The sequence below is a fragment of the Phascolarctos cinereus genome, unplaced genomic scaffold (assembly GCF_003287225.1).
Source record: "Phascolarctos cinereus isolate Bilbo 61053 unplaced genomic scaffold, phaCin_HiC Scaffold_3;HRSCAF=262, whole genome shotgun sequence".
In the NCBI taxonomy this organism is placed as follows: domain Eukaryota; kingdom Metazoa; phylum Chordata; class Mammalia; order Diprotodontia; family Phascolarctidae; genus Phascolarctos; species Phascolarctos cinereus.
This window is the reverse complement of record NW_027555736.1, coordinates 34678361-34692186: the sequence shown is the minus strand read 5'-3', so window position 1 is coordinate 34692186 and position 13826 is coordinate 34678361. Positions and strand designations below refer to the sequence as shown.

Here is a 13826-nt window from a genome sequence, read left to right as displayed (position 1 = left end):
AAAATTTTAAAAAATTTAAAAATTAAAAAAAAAGAAATACTGGACATGCCTTACCATTATAATAGTCCACAGGGATGGAGCATACCAGCTAAAGAAAGAATGGACCAAATGCTGTAATATTTCCATTCTGCCACCCACAGAGCTGTTTAAAAAAGTCTATTCAGAGAATCCAAGGGATTGGTTTTGAGTCTATTTCATGAAATGAATCATGCTCAATAACATCAATGCCAATTGTAGGTCCTAACTGATTTTGATCATCTCTCTCCAAAGAGCTGACTAGGGCAGTCTGTTCCAATATACAGAACAGCAATTTTGTTATAACCACTTAGTGTCCAATATGAAAATTCCTGAAACCAGGAATGAAGTTGCTGACAGTGCCACATATGCAGGTGTCTAAATATTCCAAACAGTGATCTTAGTCAAGGAAGAATTTCTGTGGGTTATTAATAAAAAAGAGAAAGCGGGCATTGGAATTGGTAATTCCTAATGTCTTCTCTGTCATTTTATTCTGGTAGGGATTTATGTCCATTATCTTTTCCACTCTTTTGAAATTTTTATGGGGATTCAGGTTATCAATTATGAACAGCACACAGGTAGCAGTGGAAAAAATAAACAAAGAGCTACACTACTAGAAAAGGAAAGCAGATCACATAGTGAAGAGACACAGTAGACAGACAGCCTCAAAGGTGTACAGGCACTCCTCTTCCCCAAAATATAAAGGGCCAGGGGAAGGTCTTAGGCAGAAGATTTATGAGAAAACATATGTAAGAATTACAAAGAATTGAAAGATATGGAGGGTTTGTGATATGCACTCACTGAAGAAGTCCCCATACCAATGAAAGTATCCACCAAAGTACCAAACTTCTAGAAACATTTTTTTAAAATTCATCCTCCAACTATCTTTTCAGACATTTATTTGTGTCAGTACAGTTCTTGTCAGGAAACATAGTTTGGAACAAGGCTAGCAGAGATTTCAAGTAAAGCCCTGGAGGCACCAACTGATGCTAAGTGAGAGAGACATTCCTGCCCTTTGTGGTGCAGTATCCTCTGCTCATATGGCCATAATGATCATATATGGTTTCCCAGAAAATTAACAGCGATTGAAATGGTATAAGTGAATGACTGAGCAGTGATGGGCCTATAACATTATAAGTTTAAGTAGCAGCAAGGAATATATTTGCCAACATGTAAGAAGTAAGTTTGATACAATACAAAATGGGGTTGGGGGGGCTGGGAGAAAGAACATCAAAACTAGCCACAAATCCAATCTACCATGTTGATGATTTGGGTAAGGCCCTGTGCTAGGATCATAAATACAATTACATGGCATTATTGATCCTGATCACAACAGCATGGATCTTGTAAAGCATTTGGGATTCAATTTATGTATTTAAGCCCCCAGGATATGATTTATGATTTAAAGATCAGTTCATCTGAACTGCCAGGAACAAACTATTTATTACTGATAGATCAGACACTATACTTTTGATTATGTTTCATACATAATTTGCCATAAAAGTTATGCAATTTTAGTTACCATGTGAATGATAAATCCATGATTTGGTGGCAACAGGCCCATTTTGGCCATAATTTATTATCTTGTCATTGGATAAACTGGGTCTTATTCCTGAAGAATTTGCAAGTTTTAGAATTTCCAAAAAGAACAGAATACTGTTTAAAGGGTTGTTTAACACAAAAAATTAGCATGATTGTAAAAAAGTGTATACTTCCATCACTCAAAGTCTGATTACCTAATGGTTCTCCAGCAAGTACTCTTTGTTCATGTCTCTCCCTATGCATTAACATCATGTAAGACACCATTTATAGCCAATGAAAACACTGAAGAGAACTCTCCAAAGATCCACTGAGTACTGACATTAAGTGAAGTAAACCAGGAGGCAGAGATTCCCCTAAGGTATTTACCAGTGTCACAGAAGAGGTTTCATATGAAGTCCAATCAAATAATTTCACATTAACAGCCGTAGTGTCCAAATGCTGCTATTTATATGGGGTAACACTGGACCAACAGTATCAAGCCAAGGAACTTACACAAAGCTCCCTCAATAAAAACCATGGCAGTCCAAAAGAACTTAAATCTCACCAGGCATATCAGAAACACAAAGCAGATTTTTTAAAAGTGCAGAATGCCCAAACATGTAGTCAAATGACAATCCATCAGTATATTTAAATGCAGGACAATGAGTTGAGACCAGAGTTGAATGTTAAGAAATGAGGCTGGGAAATTCTGCCATGCTTACAATAATTCCAAACTACATGCTATCACAAAAGGTCATTTCTTATAAAAATATTTTGCCAGGGATGCTATGTGGCTCTAAATCATGAAACATCAAGAGATCAAATTAATTAAAATAACAAATGATTCACAGGGCAATGGAAAGAAGCATAACAAGAGAAATTAAGCGGCATCATGTTACCAATGGTGATGGCCAAGCCAGTAAGAGGGCTCACAGCATGGTAGGCAGAAGCACTGAATTCGGAGGCAGACAATGTGGGTATAAATCCCAGATCTACTTTACTACCTGTGACAATGTGCAAGTGACTTCAACTTTCTGGGCCTCAATTTCCTTGTCTATAAAATTAAAGTACTGAACTAGATGATCTGAGGCTCCTTCCAGCTCTAAATTTAGTCTCTAAATGACATAAAAGACATAAAAAATGCATATGGCTGAGCAAGAATCTGACCTGTCAGGGCAGCTAAGTGGCGCAATGGATAGAGCACTGGCCCTGAAGTCAGGAGTACCTGAGTTCAAATCCAGCCTCAGACCAAAACACTTGACACTTACTAGCTGTGTAACCCTGGGCAAGTCACTTAACCCCAATTGCCTAAAAATTAAAAAAAAAAAGAATCTGACCTGTCTTCTAGCAAAAATGTGTGACCCTCAAATGAAGTGCCTAATGTGTGCCAGGCATTATGGAGAAAGGGGATAAGGACCGTCTACAAAGATAAATAATTCAAAATATAACACAATATATACAAAATAAATTATTTCCTGAGAGAAGCACTTACAAATTTTTAACTAAATCAAAATGAATTGAAATTAGAGATAAAGTACCAAAATATTATCATCAAAACAACTCTGGAAACATCTCTAGAAAATCAGGAAATGTAAAACTAACCTACATCCCAAAAGCCAATTCCCAATCATTATTAAATAATAGCAATATCTTAGGCAAATCACTTTGCCTCCCTGGGCCTCAGTTTCCTCATCTGTAAAATGAGGGTGATGTATTAATTTCTAAGATCCCTTCCAACTGTGTATCCTAAGAGTCAATGATCTAAAAATTTTATGAACAAAGGATTATAATTCAAATTGAATGGGAAGGAGGCAGAGGGTAAAGAATAGAGGAAGCAAAAGTCTTTCAATCTCTCACATTTTCTAAGGCAGAAAATATTGGAAACTCAGAATCTAACATTTGTCTACAGTCATGTAAACATCACTCCTACTAAAATCTCATTTTAGACCAAAACACTGTAAAACTCCTTCCTTCCTTCATGAAACACTCACTGAGCACCTTCTTGACAGCTGATTACTGGGCAACCACTGGGGGAAAGAAGTTTGGAGAAGAGCCATTCCTTGCCCCACCCAAAAGAGTGGTGAGATAAGATACCAATGGGTCACTAGAATACACAAAAAGCATATTAAGTCAAATTCAGGTTCCAGGCTCCTACTTAGTCTCATCTTCCTTTCCCATTCTCTAAACTGCTTAGGAATCTCTGTCACTTTTCTTCCTATTTGTCTGTGGATTGTTACTCTATTGTCCTGGGAAAAAGTCCTTCCCTTCCAAAGAGCCATCAACTTCTTGAAGTGGTACCACAGACAGGCCCTAGGTGGGTATAGTCACCCCATACCTGAGCTCACTCTTCAAGGACTAAGTGGGGCCAGGATTTCGATCTTTCAGGAAAAATTCAAAATTCACATTGGGGATATTGACATCAACAGCCAGGCACACGATACTTAAATGTTAATTTGAGAAGCAGTTATACCAAGGAGAGGGGAAATGAGAACCTGAACCCTAGGTAAAATCCCACCTTGGAGTCTTACCAACTCAAGTCAATTAAATTCTAACGACCTCACAATATCTCACATATAAAATGGAGAGTAATGCACTCACTATCCCCCTCACAGACTGTTATAAGAGAAGAACACTGTCCACCATCAAGTGCTAAATAACTCTTATCATCATACTACTTGCCAACAGTCAGTTCCCAATTTGTTGTTTTTTTCCCAAGGCTATGGAATCCGTTTTGGTCAAACTACAAAATAATAAAACCAAAAATCAAGAGCGAGCATGTGTTCTCTCCTCTGCCAAGAAAACAAGTGTAGGGAGGGCAACAGAATTTGAGAGCCACCTTTTGATATGCCAACCATATCTATACAAAAAGAACATTTGCAATTGGACATTTACCCCCAACTTAGAAATACAGGCAACTAAAATACATTCCCATACTTAAAATCTTTCCTATAAATTTATATCATGAAAATAGTATAAAAGTGGGGCAGCTGGGTGGCACAGTGGATAGAGCACCGGCCCTGGATTCAGGAGGACCTGAGTTCAAATTCGGCCTCAGACACATAACACTTACTAGCTGTGTGACCCTGGGCAAGTCACTTAACCCCATTGCTTAAAACAAAAAAAAAAAAAAAGAAAATAGTATAAAAGGAACCAAATCTAATCAAAGGATCCATGGTATGAGGTGAGGTCTATTTCATCAACCAGTTTGATTGTAAGCTTATCTTAGCTACTTGGGTTTTTTGGGTTTTTTCTTTTTGTCAAATCACTGTTGAATATCAGAACCCTCCAGAAAAACTCAACACTTGACTAATTGGAAAAATCTTTATTTCCAGTCATCTCTTTTCACAGCCTATTCCACTGCATCTATAAAAGGGCCTGGCCTAGAAGCGTTCCCTCCTCAATTCCCCCAAATGATAAAGGTCTATTCTAATCATATCTCTGCATTTTTCATTTGCTGTATTATCCCCAACATGTAGCAAATGACCTTGTACTTATCAGGTGCTTCATAAATATTTCTTTAAGTTATTCTACGATAATTACACTTTTTCTTTTTGCTTTTTCCAATTTCCAGGACTCAAGTTAGAACTAACATTTCTAAGTGCAAAGTTCCAATAAATAGGGAAACTAAGGCCTAGAAAGGGTAAATATGTCCAAGATCCCATAGCAAGTCAGTGACAGAATTAAGAATTAGATTCCCAGTCAGAAGTCCAATATCTTTTGTCATACCTGTTTCTTCCATGCAATCTCAAACAAATAATCCTTTAGGCAATTCATGTTGTCGTTATGTATTACATAGTTTCTTTGCCAATAACTCACTTGGCTTGTTCTATGAATGGTACTGGATCAGCAGATCCTGAACGGCACACATATGATGACAACTATAGAAAAGCAAAGCCAAAATGATAAAGCTCCAAACAGATCTGGAAGGAAACAAGAGACTTCTTAGTTAAGTCTACTCTGATAAAGTACACTCCATGGTGCTTAGGGATTGTTATTTTATTCCCATACATTGTGCTAGGCAGTATAGCAGACAGAGTGCTACATCTGGAGTCAGGAAGACCCGACTTTAAATCCTGAGTCAGATATTTACTGTGTGCCCCTGGGCACTTCATAGTTATTGAGCTTTGCTCAACCTGTTTGCTCATCTGTAAAATGGGCATTATAACAATAGCATGTGCCCCCAGGGTTGTTGTGGGGATCAAGAGAGATAAACATATGATACAACATACTTGATAAGCTTTTACCACACCATGTTAGCTATTTTTTTTCAGTTGATGATTAATTTGAGAGGCAGCATGGTATGATGGACAGATCACTGGACTTGACAGTCAGAAGGACATGAATTCAAATCACAGTTCTGACATTTATTAGCTATGAGTCTCTGAGCAAATCAATTTAACCTCTCTTAATAACAGCTAGCATTTACATAGCGCTTACTATGTGCCAAGGCACTGTGCTAATCACATTACGATGATTATTTCATTTGATCCTTACAACCCTAGGAGGTAGATGCTATCATTATCTGCATTTTACAGCTAAGGAAACTGAGGCAGATGTTAAGTGACTTGCTCAGGGTCCCACAGGTAGGAAATGTCTGACGCCTGGTTTGAACTTACATATTTCTGACTCCAGGCCTCTCTCCACTGTGCCTCCAGCTGCCTGTTTCTCCATCTGTAAATTAAGGGTACTGGCTGAGCGGTTCCAAAGATCCCTTCAAGCTCTATGAAAACTTATGATATTATGATTTTTGTTTTATGATCCAAGCCTGTAATTTCACTGGTAAAAGGATATTGCAATCAAGAAACTCCCTCTATCAAAGCTGACTGGCAACTGCTCTGTAACTTTTAGTCATATAGTTTTTTGGGACGATAAGCAATTAAATACAACACCAAGGATCACACAGCCAATATGTGTCAAAATGAGGGAACTGAACCCAGGTCTCCCTGACTCCAAAGTTGGCTCTCTAACCACTACGTATATTAAGTTAATAATAAATCATGTTAAGTTTATTATTTTCTAATAGTTAGGACCATAATCTAAGACATCTCCAAGTCTCATGGTGGAAAATGCTATACATAGCCAGAGAAAGAACTATGGAATCTGAATACAGGTCAAAGTATACTATTTTCTCTTTTTTTTCTTGTTTTGTTTTGTTTCTTCTTTCTTATGGTTCCTCCTATTGGTTCTAATTCTTCTTTTAAAGATGACTAATGTGAAAATATGTTTAATAGAAATGTATAAGTAGAGTCTATATTGCATTGCACGCCATCTTGGGGAGGGAGGTGAGAAAGGAGGGGAAGAAAATTTTAAACTCAAAAGCTCATGGAAGTGAATGTTGAAAACTAAAAAATAATTTTTTAAAGTCAGAACCATAATTTTAAATTATTTTTAATTTTCAATTGCAAATTCTCTCCCTCCCTTCAGCTTCTCCCCCACCCACTGAGAAGGCAAGAAATACCCATTATACACATGAAATCATGCAAAACATAATTCCACATTAGTCATGTTGTAGAAGGGGAAAAAAGCAAGAAAAATAAAGAAAGTGAAAAAAATGCTTTAATCTGCACTCAGAGTTCATCAGTTCTCCCTGGAAGATGATAGCATTTTTCATCATTAGTCCTTTGGAATTATCTTGGATTACTGTAGTGATCGGAGTAGATCACTGTTACAATATTGCTACTACTATATACAATGTTCTCCTGGTTCTGCTCACTTTACTTTGCACCATTTCATTTGAGTCTTTCCAGATTTTTCTGAAACCATCTTCATCATTTCTTAAAGCATAATGGCATTCTACCACAATCATACACCAACCATAACTTGTTCAGCCATTCCCGAAATTGGTGGGCATCCCCTAAGTTTCCAATTCTTTGCCACCATAAAAAGAGCTGCTACAAATATTTTCATACATTTGGGTCCTTTTCCTTTTATCTCTTTGGGATACAGACCTACCAGTGGTATTACTTGGTCAAAGGGTATGCACAGTTTTATAGCCCTTTGGGCCCAGTTCCAAATTGTTCTCCAGAATGGTTAGATCAATTCACTCCTCTAACAACAGTGAGTGTCCCTATTTTTCTACCTAGCTTTCAGCATTCATCATTTTCCTTTTCTGTCACATTAGCCAATCCAATGAGTAAAAAGTGGCACCTCGGAACTGTTTTAATTTGTATTTCTCTAATTATTAGTAACAGCACTTTTCCATGGTAGTTTTGATGTCTTCTGAAAACTGCCTGTCTATATCCTTTGACCATTTATCAATTGGGGAATGACTCATTTCTATATATTTGGCTCAGTTCCCTATACATTTGAGAAATGAGGCTTTTCTTAGAGAAATGGTAAAAAAAAAACTTTCCCCTAGTTTCCTGCTTTCCTCTAATTTTGGCTGCATTGGTTTTGTTTGTGCAAAAGGCTTTTAATTTCATATAATTAAAATTATCCATTTTACATCCCATGACCCTATCGTGTTTGTTCATGAACTCTTTCCCTATCCACAGATCTGACACGTACATTCTTCCACGTTCTTCTAACCTGTTTGTTACCCTTTATGTCTAAATCATGTACCAATTTTGCTTTTATCTTAATATATGATGTGAGATATTGATCTAAGACTAGTTTCTGCCAGACTGCTTTCCAGTTTTCCCAGCAGCTGTTGCCAAATAGTGAGTTCTTGCCTCAATAGCTAGGATCTTTGAATTTATCAAACACTAGACAGCTGTGGTCACTTACCACTATATATTAACCACCTAATCTATTCCATTGATCGACCACTCCATTTCTTAGACAGTACCAGATTGTTTTGATGATCACCCTTTTGCAATAGTTTGAAATCTGGTACTGCTAAGGAGTGTGTAAGCAGATCGGAGCACCCAGCGGTGGCCATGGCGCGGTGGCCATGGCGGCAGCGGCGGCGGCGGCGGCAGCGGAGGCGGCGGCGGCAGCAGCAGCGGCGGCGGCGGCAGCAGCAGCAGCCGCCGCCGCTGCCACCAAAGGCCGGGCCCCTGCCAGCGCCCCTATAGTGCCTCACCCCACGGGGGGGTGGGGTGCCTTCTACCGCTCCCCCCTCCCCCCACCCCTCAGCCTCCGGGCCACCAGCCGCAGCCGCTGCAGCGAGGCCTCGCGCCTCGCCTAAGCTGCCGCCGCCGCCATGGCAGAGGGCGGCGAGAGCAGCGGCTCCTCGGGCCCCACTGCAGTAGATGGTGCCGCAACCCCCGCCGGCGACCCCAAGATCATCAAAGTCCCTGCGAAGACCCCGAAAGAGGCGGAGGAGTTTATGTTGCCCGAGACCAGCTCTGTCCAGCAGTTTAAGGAAAAAATCTCCTAACGATTCAAGTCCCATCCTGATCAACCTGTGTTAATATTCGCTGGACAAATTTTAAAAGATCAAGATACTCTGAGCCAGCATGGAATACATGATGGACTTACTGTTCACCTTGTCATAAAAACACAAAACAGACCTCAGGATCATCCAGTTCAGCAAACAAACACCACTGGAAGTAATTCTACTACATCAGCATCTCCCAATAGTAACTCCACACCGGTTTCTACAAATAGTAACCCTTTTGGTTTAGGTGGCCTTGGAGGTCTTGCAGGTCTGAGTAGTTTGGGCCTGAATACATCCAACTTCTCTGAACTGCAAAGTCAAATGCAGCCGCAGCTCATGTCCAACCCAGAAATGATGGTCCAGATTATGGAAAATCCCTTTGTTCAGAGCATGCTTTCAAATCCCGATCTGATGAGACAGTTAATTATGGCCAATTCTCAAATTCAGCAGTTAATACAACGAAATCCAGAGATTAGTCACATGATTAATAATCCAGATATAATGAGACAAACCCTAGACCTTGCAAGAAATCCAGCAATGATGCAGGAAATGATGAGAAATCAAGACAGAGCCTTGAGTAATCTTAAAGTATATACCAGGTGGATACAATGCTTTGAGGCGTATGTACACAGATATTCAGGAACCAATGTTGAATGCAGCACAAGAACACTTTGGTGGAAACCCATCTGCTTCATTGGTGAGCAATCCACCCTCTGCTGAAGGAAGTCAGCCTTCCCGTACAGAGAACAGAGATCCTTTACCTAATTCTTGGCCTCCACAGTCTGGTACCCAGAGTTCAACAACCAGCAGTAACACCACCAGCAGCGTCGATGGTACTGGTAGCAATGTTAGCAGTAGCACTACTAGCTCTACTGGAGAAAGTAACACTATGCCAAATTTGGGACCTGGAGTGGGAACCGGTATGTTCAACACACCAGGAATGCAGAGCTTATTGCAACAGATAACTGAAAATCCACAGCTTATGCAGAACATGTTGTCTGCACCCTACATGAGGAGCATGATGCAGTCACTAAGCCAGAATCCTGATCTTGCTGCACAGATGATGCTGAATAATCCTCTATTTGCTGGAAATCCTCAGCTTCAAGAACAAATGAGACAACAGCTCCCAACTTTCCTCCAACAAATGCAGAATCCTGACACACTTTCAGCAATGTCCAACCCTAGAGCGCTGCAGGCCTTGTTACAGATCCAGCAAGGTCTACAGACATTAGCAACAGAAGCACCGGGGCTCATACCAGGGTTTACTCCTGGCCGGGGGGATTGGGAAACACTGGAAGCTCTATAGGAACTAATGTGTCTAGCTCGGCACCTAGTGAAAACACAAGTCCGTCATCAGGAACTACAGAACCTGGACACCAACAGCTTATTCAACAAACGTTGCAAGTTCTTGCTGGGGCAAACCCTTAGCAGTTACAAAATCCAGAAGTCAGATTTCAGCAGCAACTGGAACAGCTCAGCGCAATGGGTTTCTTGAACCGTGAAGCAAACTTACAGGCTGTAATAGCAACAGGAGGAGATATCAATGCAGCCATCAAAAGGCTACTGGGCTCCCAGCCATCACAGCAACATTTCTATATCTTGAAAAAATGTAATTTATTTTTGATAATGGCTCTTAAATCTTTAAAATACCTGCTTTATTTCATTTTGACTCTTGGAATTCTGTCCTGTTAAAAACTAAACCAATGCAATGCATTTTAAAGTGGAGTGCAGTAGGTTTTTTGTTTTATTTTTGTTTGTTTTTTTCCAACAGTGGGAATCAATGCTTTTTCACTTTTCTTTGTTCTGCATTTATTGTGATTTTTGGAAACAGATATCAGCTTTTACAGTTGGGTGAACAGGTTTTGTCCTGCAACTGTCCAATTTATTTGCTTTTTAAACATTAGCCTATGGTAGTAATTTATGTAGAATAAAACGTATTGAAAAGAAACATTATTTGATGCTATAATTTGTGGTACAATATTGCATATTGTGACTTAGGCACGTATTTTTGCTAGCAGAGTGCTGCTGTTAGATTTATACCACTTACTGAACATTTTTGCTTCATTTGTATAAAATACAGTATACACATCCAAAACTGTGCATTTTGAGGAAGTAACTGAGCAGGACACTTATAACCAAAAAAAGGGAGAGAACAATTAAATATGAAAACAGATACTTCCCTAGTTGTGTAGAATCTTACAGCAACTTTAATAAACATCTCTCGGCAAAAGTGCTGTTTAGGCAACTTCATTTAAAATACAGTAAAAATGCTGATCCTGATTAGCTCAAGTATACATTTAATTGTACAGAAAACTACATTGTAACACTGTCTCGACATTCACAGATCAACTGTAAATTACCTTTTAGTCTTTGTGCAGACTGAAGAAGTACTATATTATTCCCAGAAAGTGCTTTTGCCTAAGACTTTTCAGCTTTACCATAGCAATTCTAACATGCATTATGCTTTGTAATTAGAAATGTTACTTTTACTGAAAGTGTCGTGATATTTCAATTACTTTTAACCACCATGTAAAAATAAAACTGTTTCTTTTGGGTTTATCAGCTATTACTCTTGTGCACAGGTAATAAATGAATTAAAAATGATTTGTGAGCCACTTGTTTCTGAAGTGTTTTGGTAGTCCTATAAAAATAGTTGAAGATTATGCTTTTCAGAGGCTCAGAAAGGAGACATTTTGGAAGAAATCTGTGCCCAGATTGGACCAGGATTATACCTGGTAACCAAGAATCTATTTGAATTAAAATGGATATTGGGTAGTATAGAAATATAATTTACAGATGAAAGATCAAGAGCTGTTCTAACCATATAGTAAGAACATTTGGCTTTTCTTTATACAGCCTTTCTTCCAGAGAAATCCTATTTGCCTAATTCTCAAACTGTTAGGGTGGCACATTCCTTTAGGACCAATTCAAAGATGACCTAGAAATTAGTCACGTATTTGACTGACTGGTTCAGTATTCTCTCAGGTCAGGTTTTTTTTTCCACTTGTGTATAGTTTTAAAAAACTGAAATATGTTCAAGTAACATGGGTGCAGACCAATAAAATCAAGGGAAATATTGAAGTTCAATTCTATTACTTCTGTAACTGCTTGCTACAAAAAAAAGGTTGTGGAGGCCATGTTGCCCCACTAATCTGTTCGGACACTTTACCTTGGTGAGAATAATGTGCAGTACACAGGCACAAAGAGTGTAAGTTGAGTTACCAGTGATGTTCACATGTCTGCTCTTTCTGCCTTATTCCTCAATCTGGTTAAGTACCAACTTCTGTACTGGTGAATGGTGATATTTAGTTATGGGGAAGTGTCATAGCCAATTTGACAATTTATTAATCACAAATAACAATAAATCTCTAGCTTTTACAAAAAAAAATCTGGTACCGCTAAGCTATCTTCCTTCACTTTTTCTTTCCATTGATTTCCTCATTATTGACCTCTTCTTCCAGATGAATTTTGTTATTTTTTTTTAGCTCTATAACATAATTCTTTCGTAGTTTGGCATGGCACTGAATAAGTAAATTAATTTAATGGCATTTTTGTTATATTGCATTAGCCTAATCATGAGCAATTAATTTTTCTCCAATTGTTTGGATCTGCCTTTGTGTGAAAAGCATTTTTAAAGCATATTCACATAGTTCATATATGTCTTGGCAGGTAGACTCTCAAGTATTTATGCTTTCTATCTTCAGTTATTTCAAATGGAATCTCTATCTCTTCCTGCTGGATTTTGTTGTTAATATATGGAAATACTGGTGATTTATATGGGTTTATTTTATATCTGGAAACTTTGCTACAGTTGATTTGTTTCTACTAGTTTTTTAATTGATTCTTTAGGGTTCTCTAAGTATACCATCACAGATTTGTTGTTGTTCTATTGATTCATTCGACTCTTTGTGACCCTATTACGGATTTTCCTGGCAAGATACCAGAGTGGTTTGCAATTTTCTTCTCCAACTCATTTTACAAATGAGAAAATTGAGGTAAACAGGGTTAATGACTTGCCCAGGATCACACAGCTAATAAGTGTCCAATGACAGATTCGAAATCAGGCCCTCCTGATTCAAGCGCCAGCACTCTTATCTAATGTATCATCTGCAAAAAAGGAAATTGTTGTAGGGACAGCTATGTGGCACAGTGGATAGAGTACCAGCCCAAGAAGACCTGAGTTCAAATCTGGTCTCAGACCAGACACCTGACACTTGCTAGCTGTGTGACCCTAGGCAAGTCACTTAACCCTAATTCCCTCGCCCCCCCAAAAAAAAAGGTAAATGGTTTACTCAGTGCCTTTTCTTATTCCTTCAATTTTTGTCTTATCGCTATAGTTAGCATTTTAGTACAATATTGAATGATGACGATGAGCATCCTTTCTTCACCCTTGATCTTATTTGAAAGGCTTATAATTTGTCGCCATTGAAGATAATGCTTGCTCTCAGTTTTAAATAGATAATAGATATTTTAAGAAAAGCTCCACGTATGAATGGGTGTTGTATTTCATCAAAATTTTTCTATATCTATTGATATGATTTTTGTAGGATTTATTACTGATTATGATCAATTATGCTGACAGTTTTCCTATTATTGAACCAGCCTTGCATTCCAGGTATTCAACCCGGTTAGCATATAATTTTTATGATACATTGTAATCTCCTTTCTATATTTTAAATTTTTGCATCAATTTCATTAGAGAAACTGACCCAAAATGTTCTTTCCCTATTTTTGGTATAAAAACTATATTTGTATCACAGAAAAAACATTTGGTAGGACTCCTTTACCTATTTTTTCAATAGTTTATACAGTATTGGAGCTATTCTTTAAATGTCTGGAACAAGCTGATTATAAATCCATCTGGTTCCGGAGATTTTTCTTAGGGAGCTCATTTATGGCTTATTTGATTTCTTTTCCTAAGATAAGGCTATTTAAATATTCTATTTCCTCTTCTGATAATCTAGACAGT

The 13826-nt window shown here is 38.3% G+C and overlaps 2 protein-coding genes across 2 annotated transcripts in view; one reads left to right on the top strand and one right to left on the bottom strand.

Moving 5' to 3' along the window:
* ETFA (electron transfer flavoprotein subunit alpha) overlaps positions 1 to 13826 on the bottom strand; it is a 94684-nt gene that overhangs the window by 63757 nt on the left and 17101 nt on the right. The gene's annotated exons all lie outside the window — the stretch shown is intronic.
* Positions 8679 to 10402, top strand: LOC110200606 (ubiquilin-1-like). Its single transcript, XM_078150765.1, is given in 2 exon segments — positions 8679 to 9439; positions 9441 to 10402. Coding segments are annotated over 2 exon segments (1482 nt in total). The 5' UTR covers positions 8679 to 8680; the 3' UTR covers positions 10164 to 10402.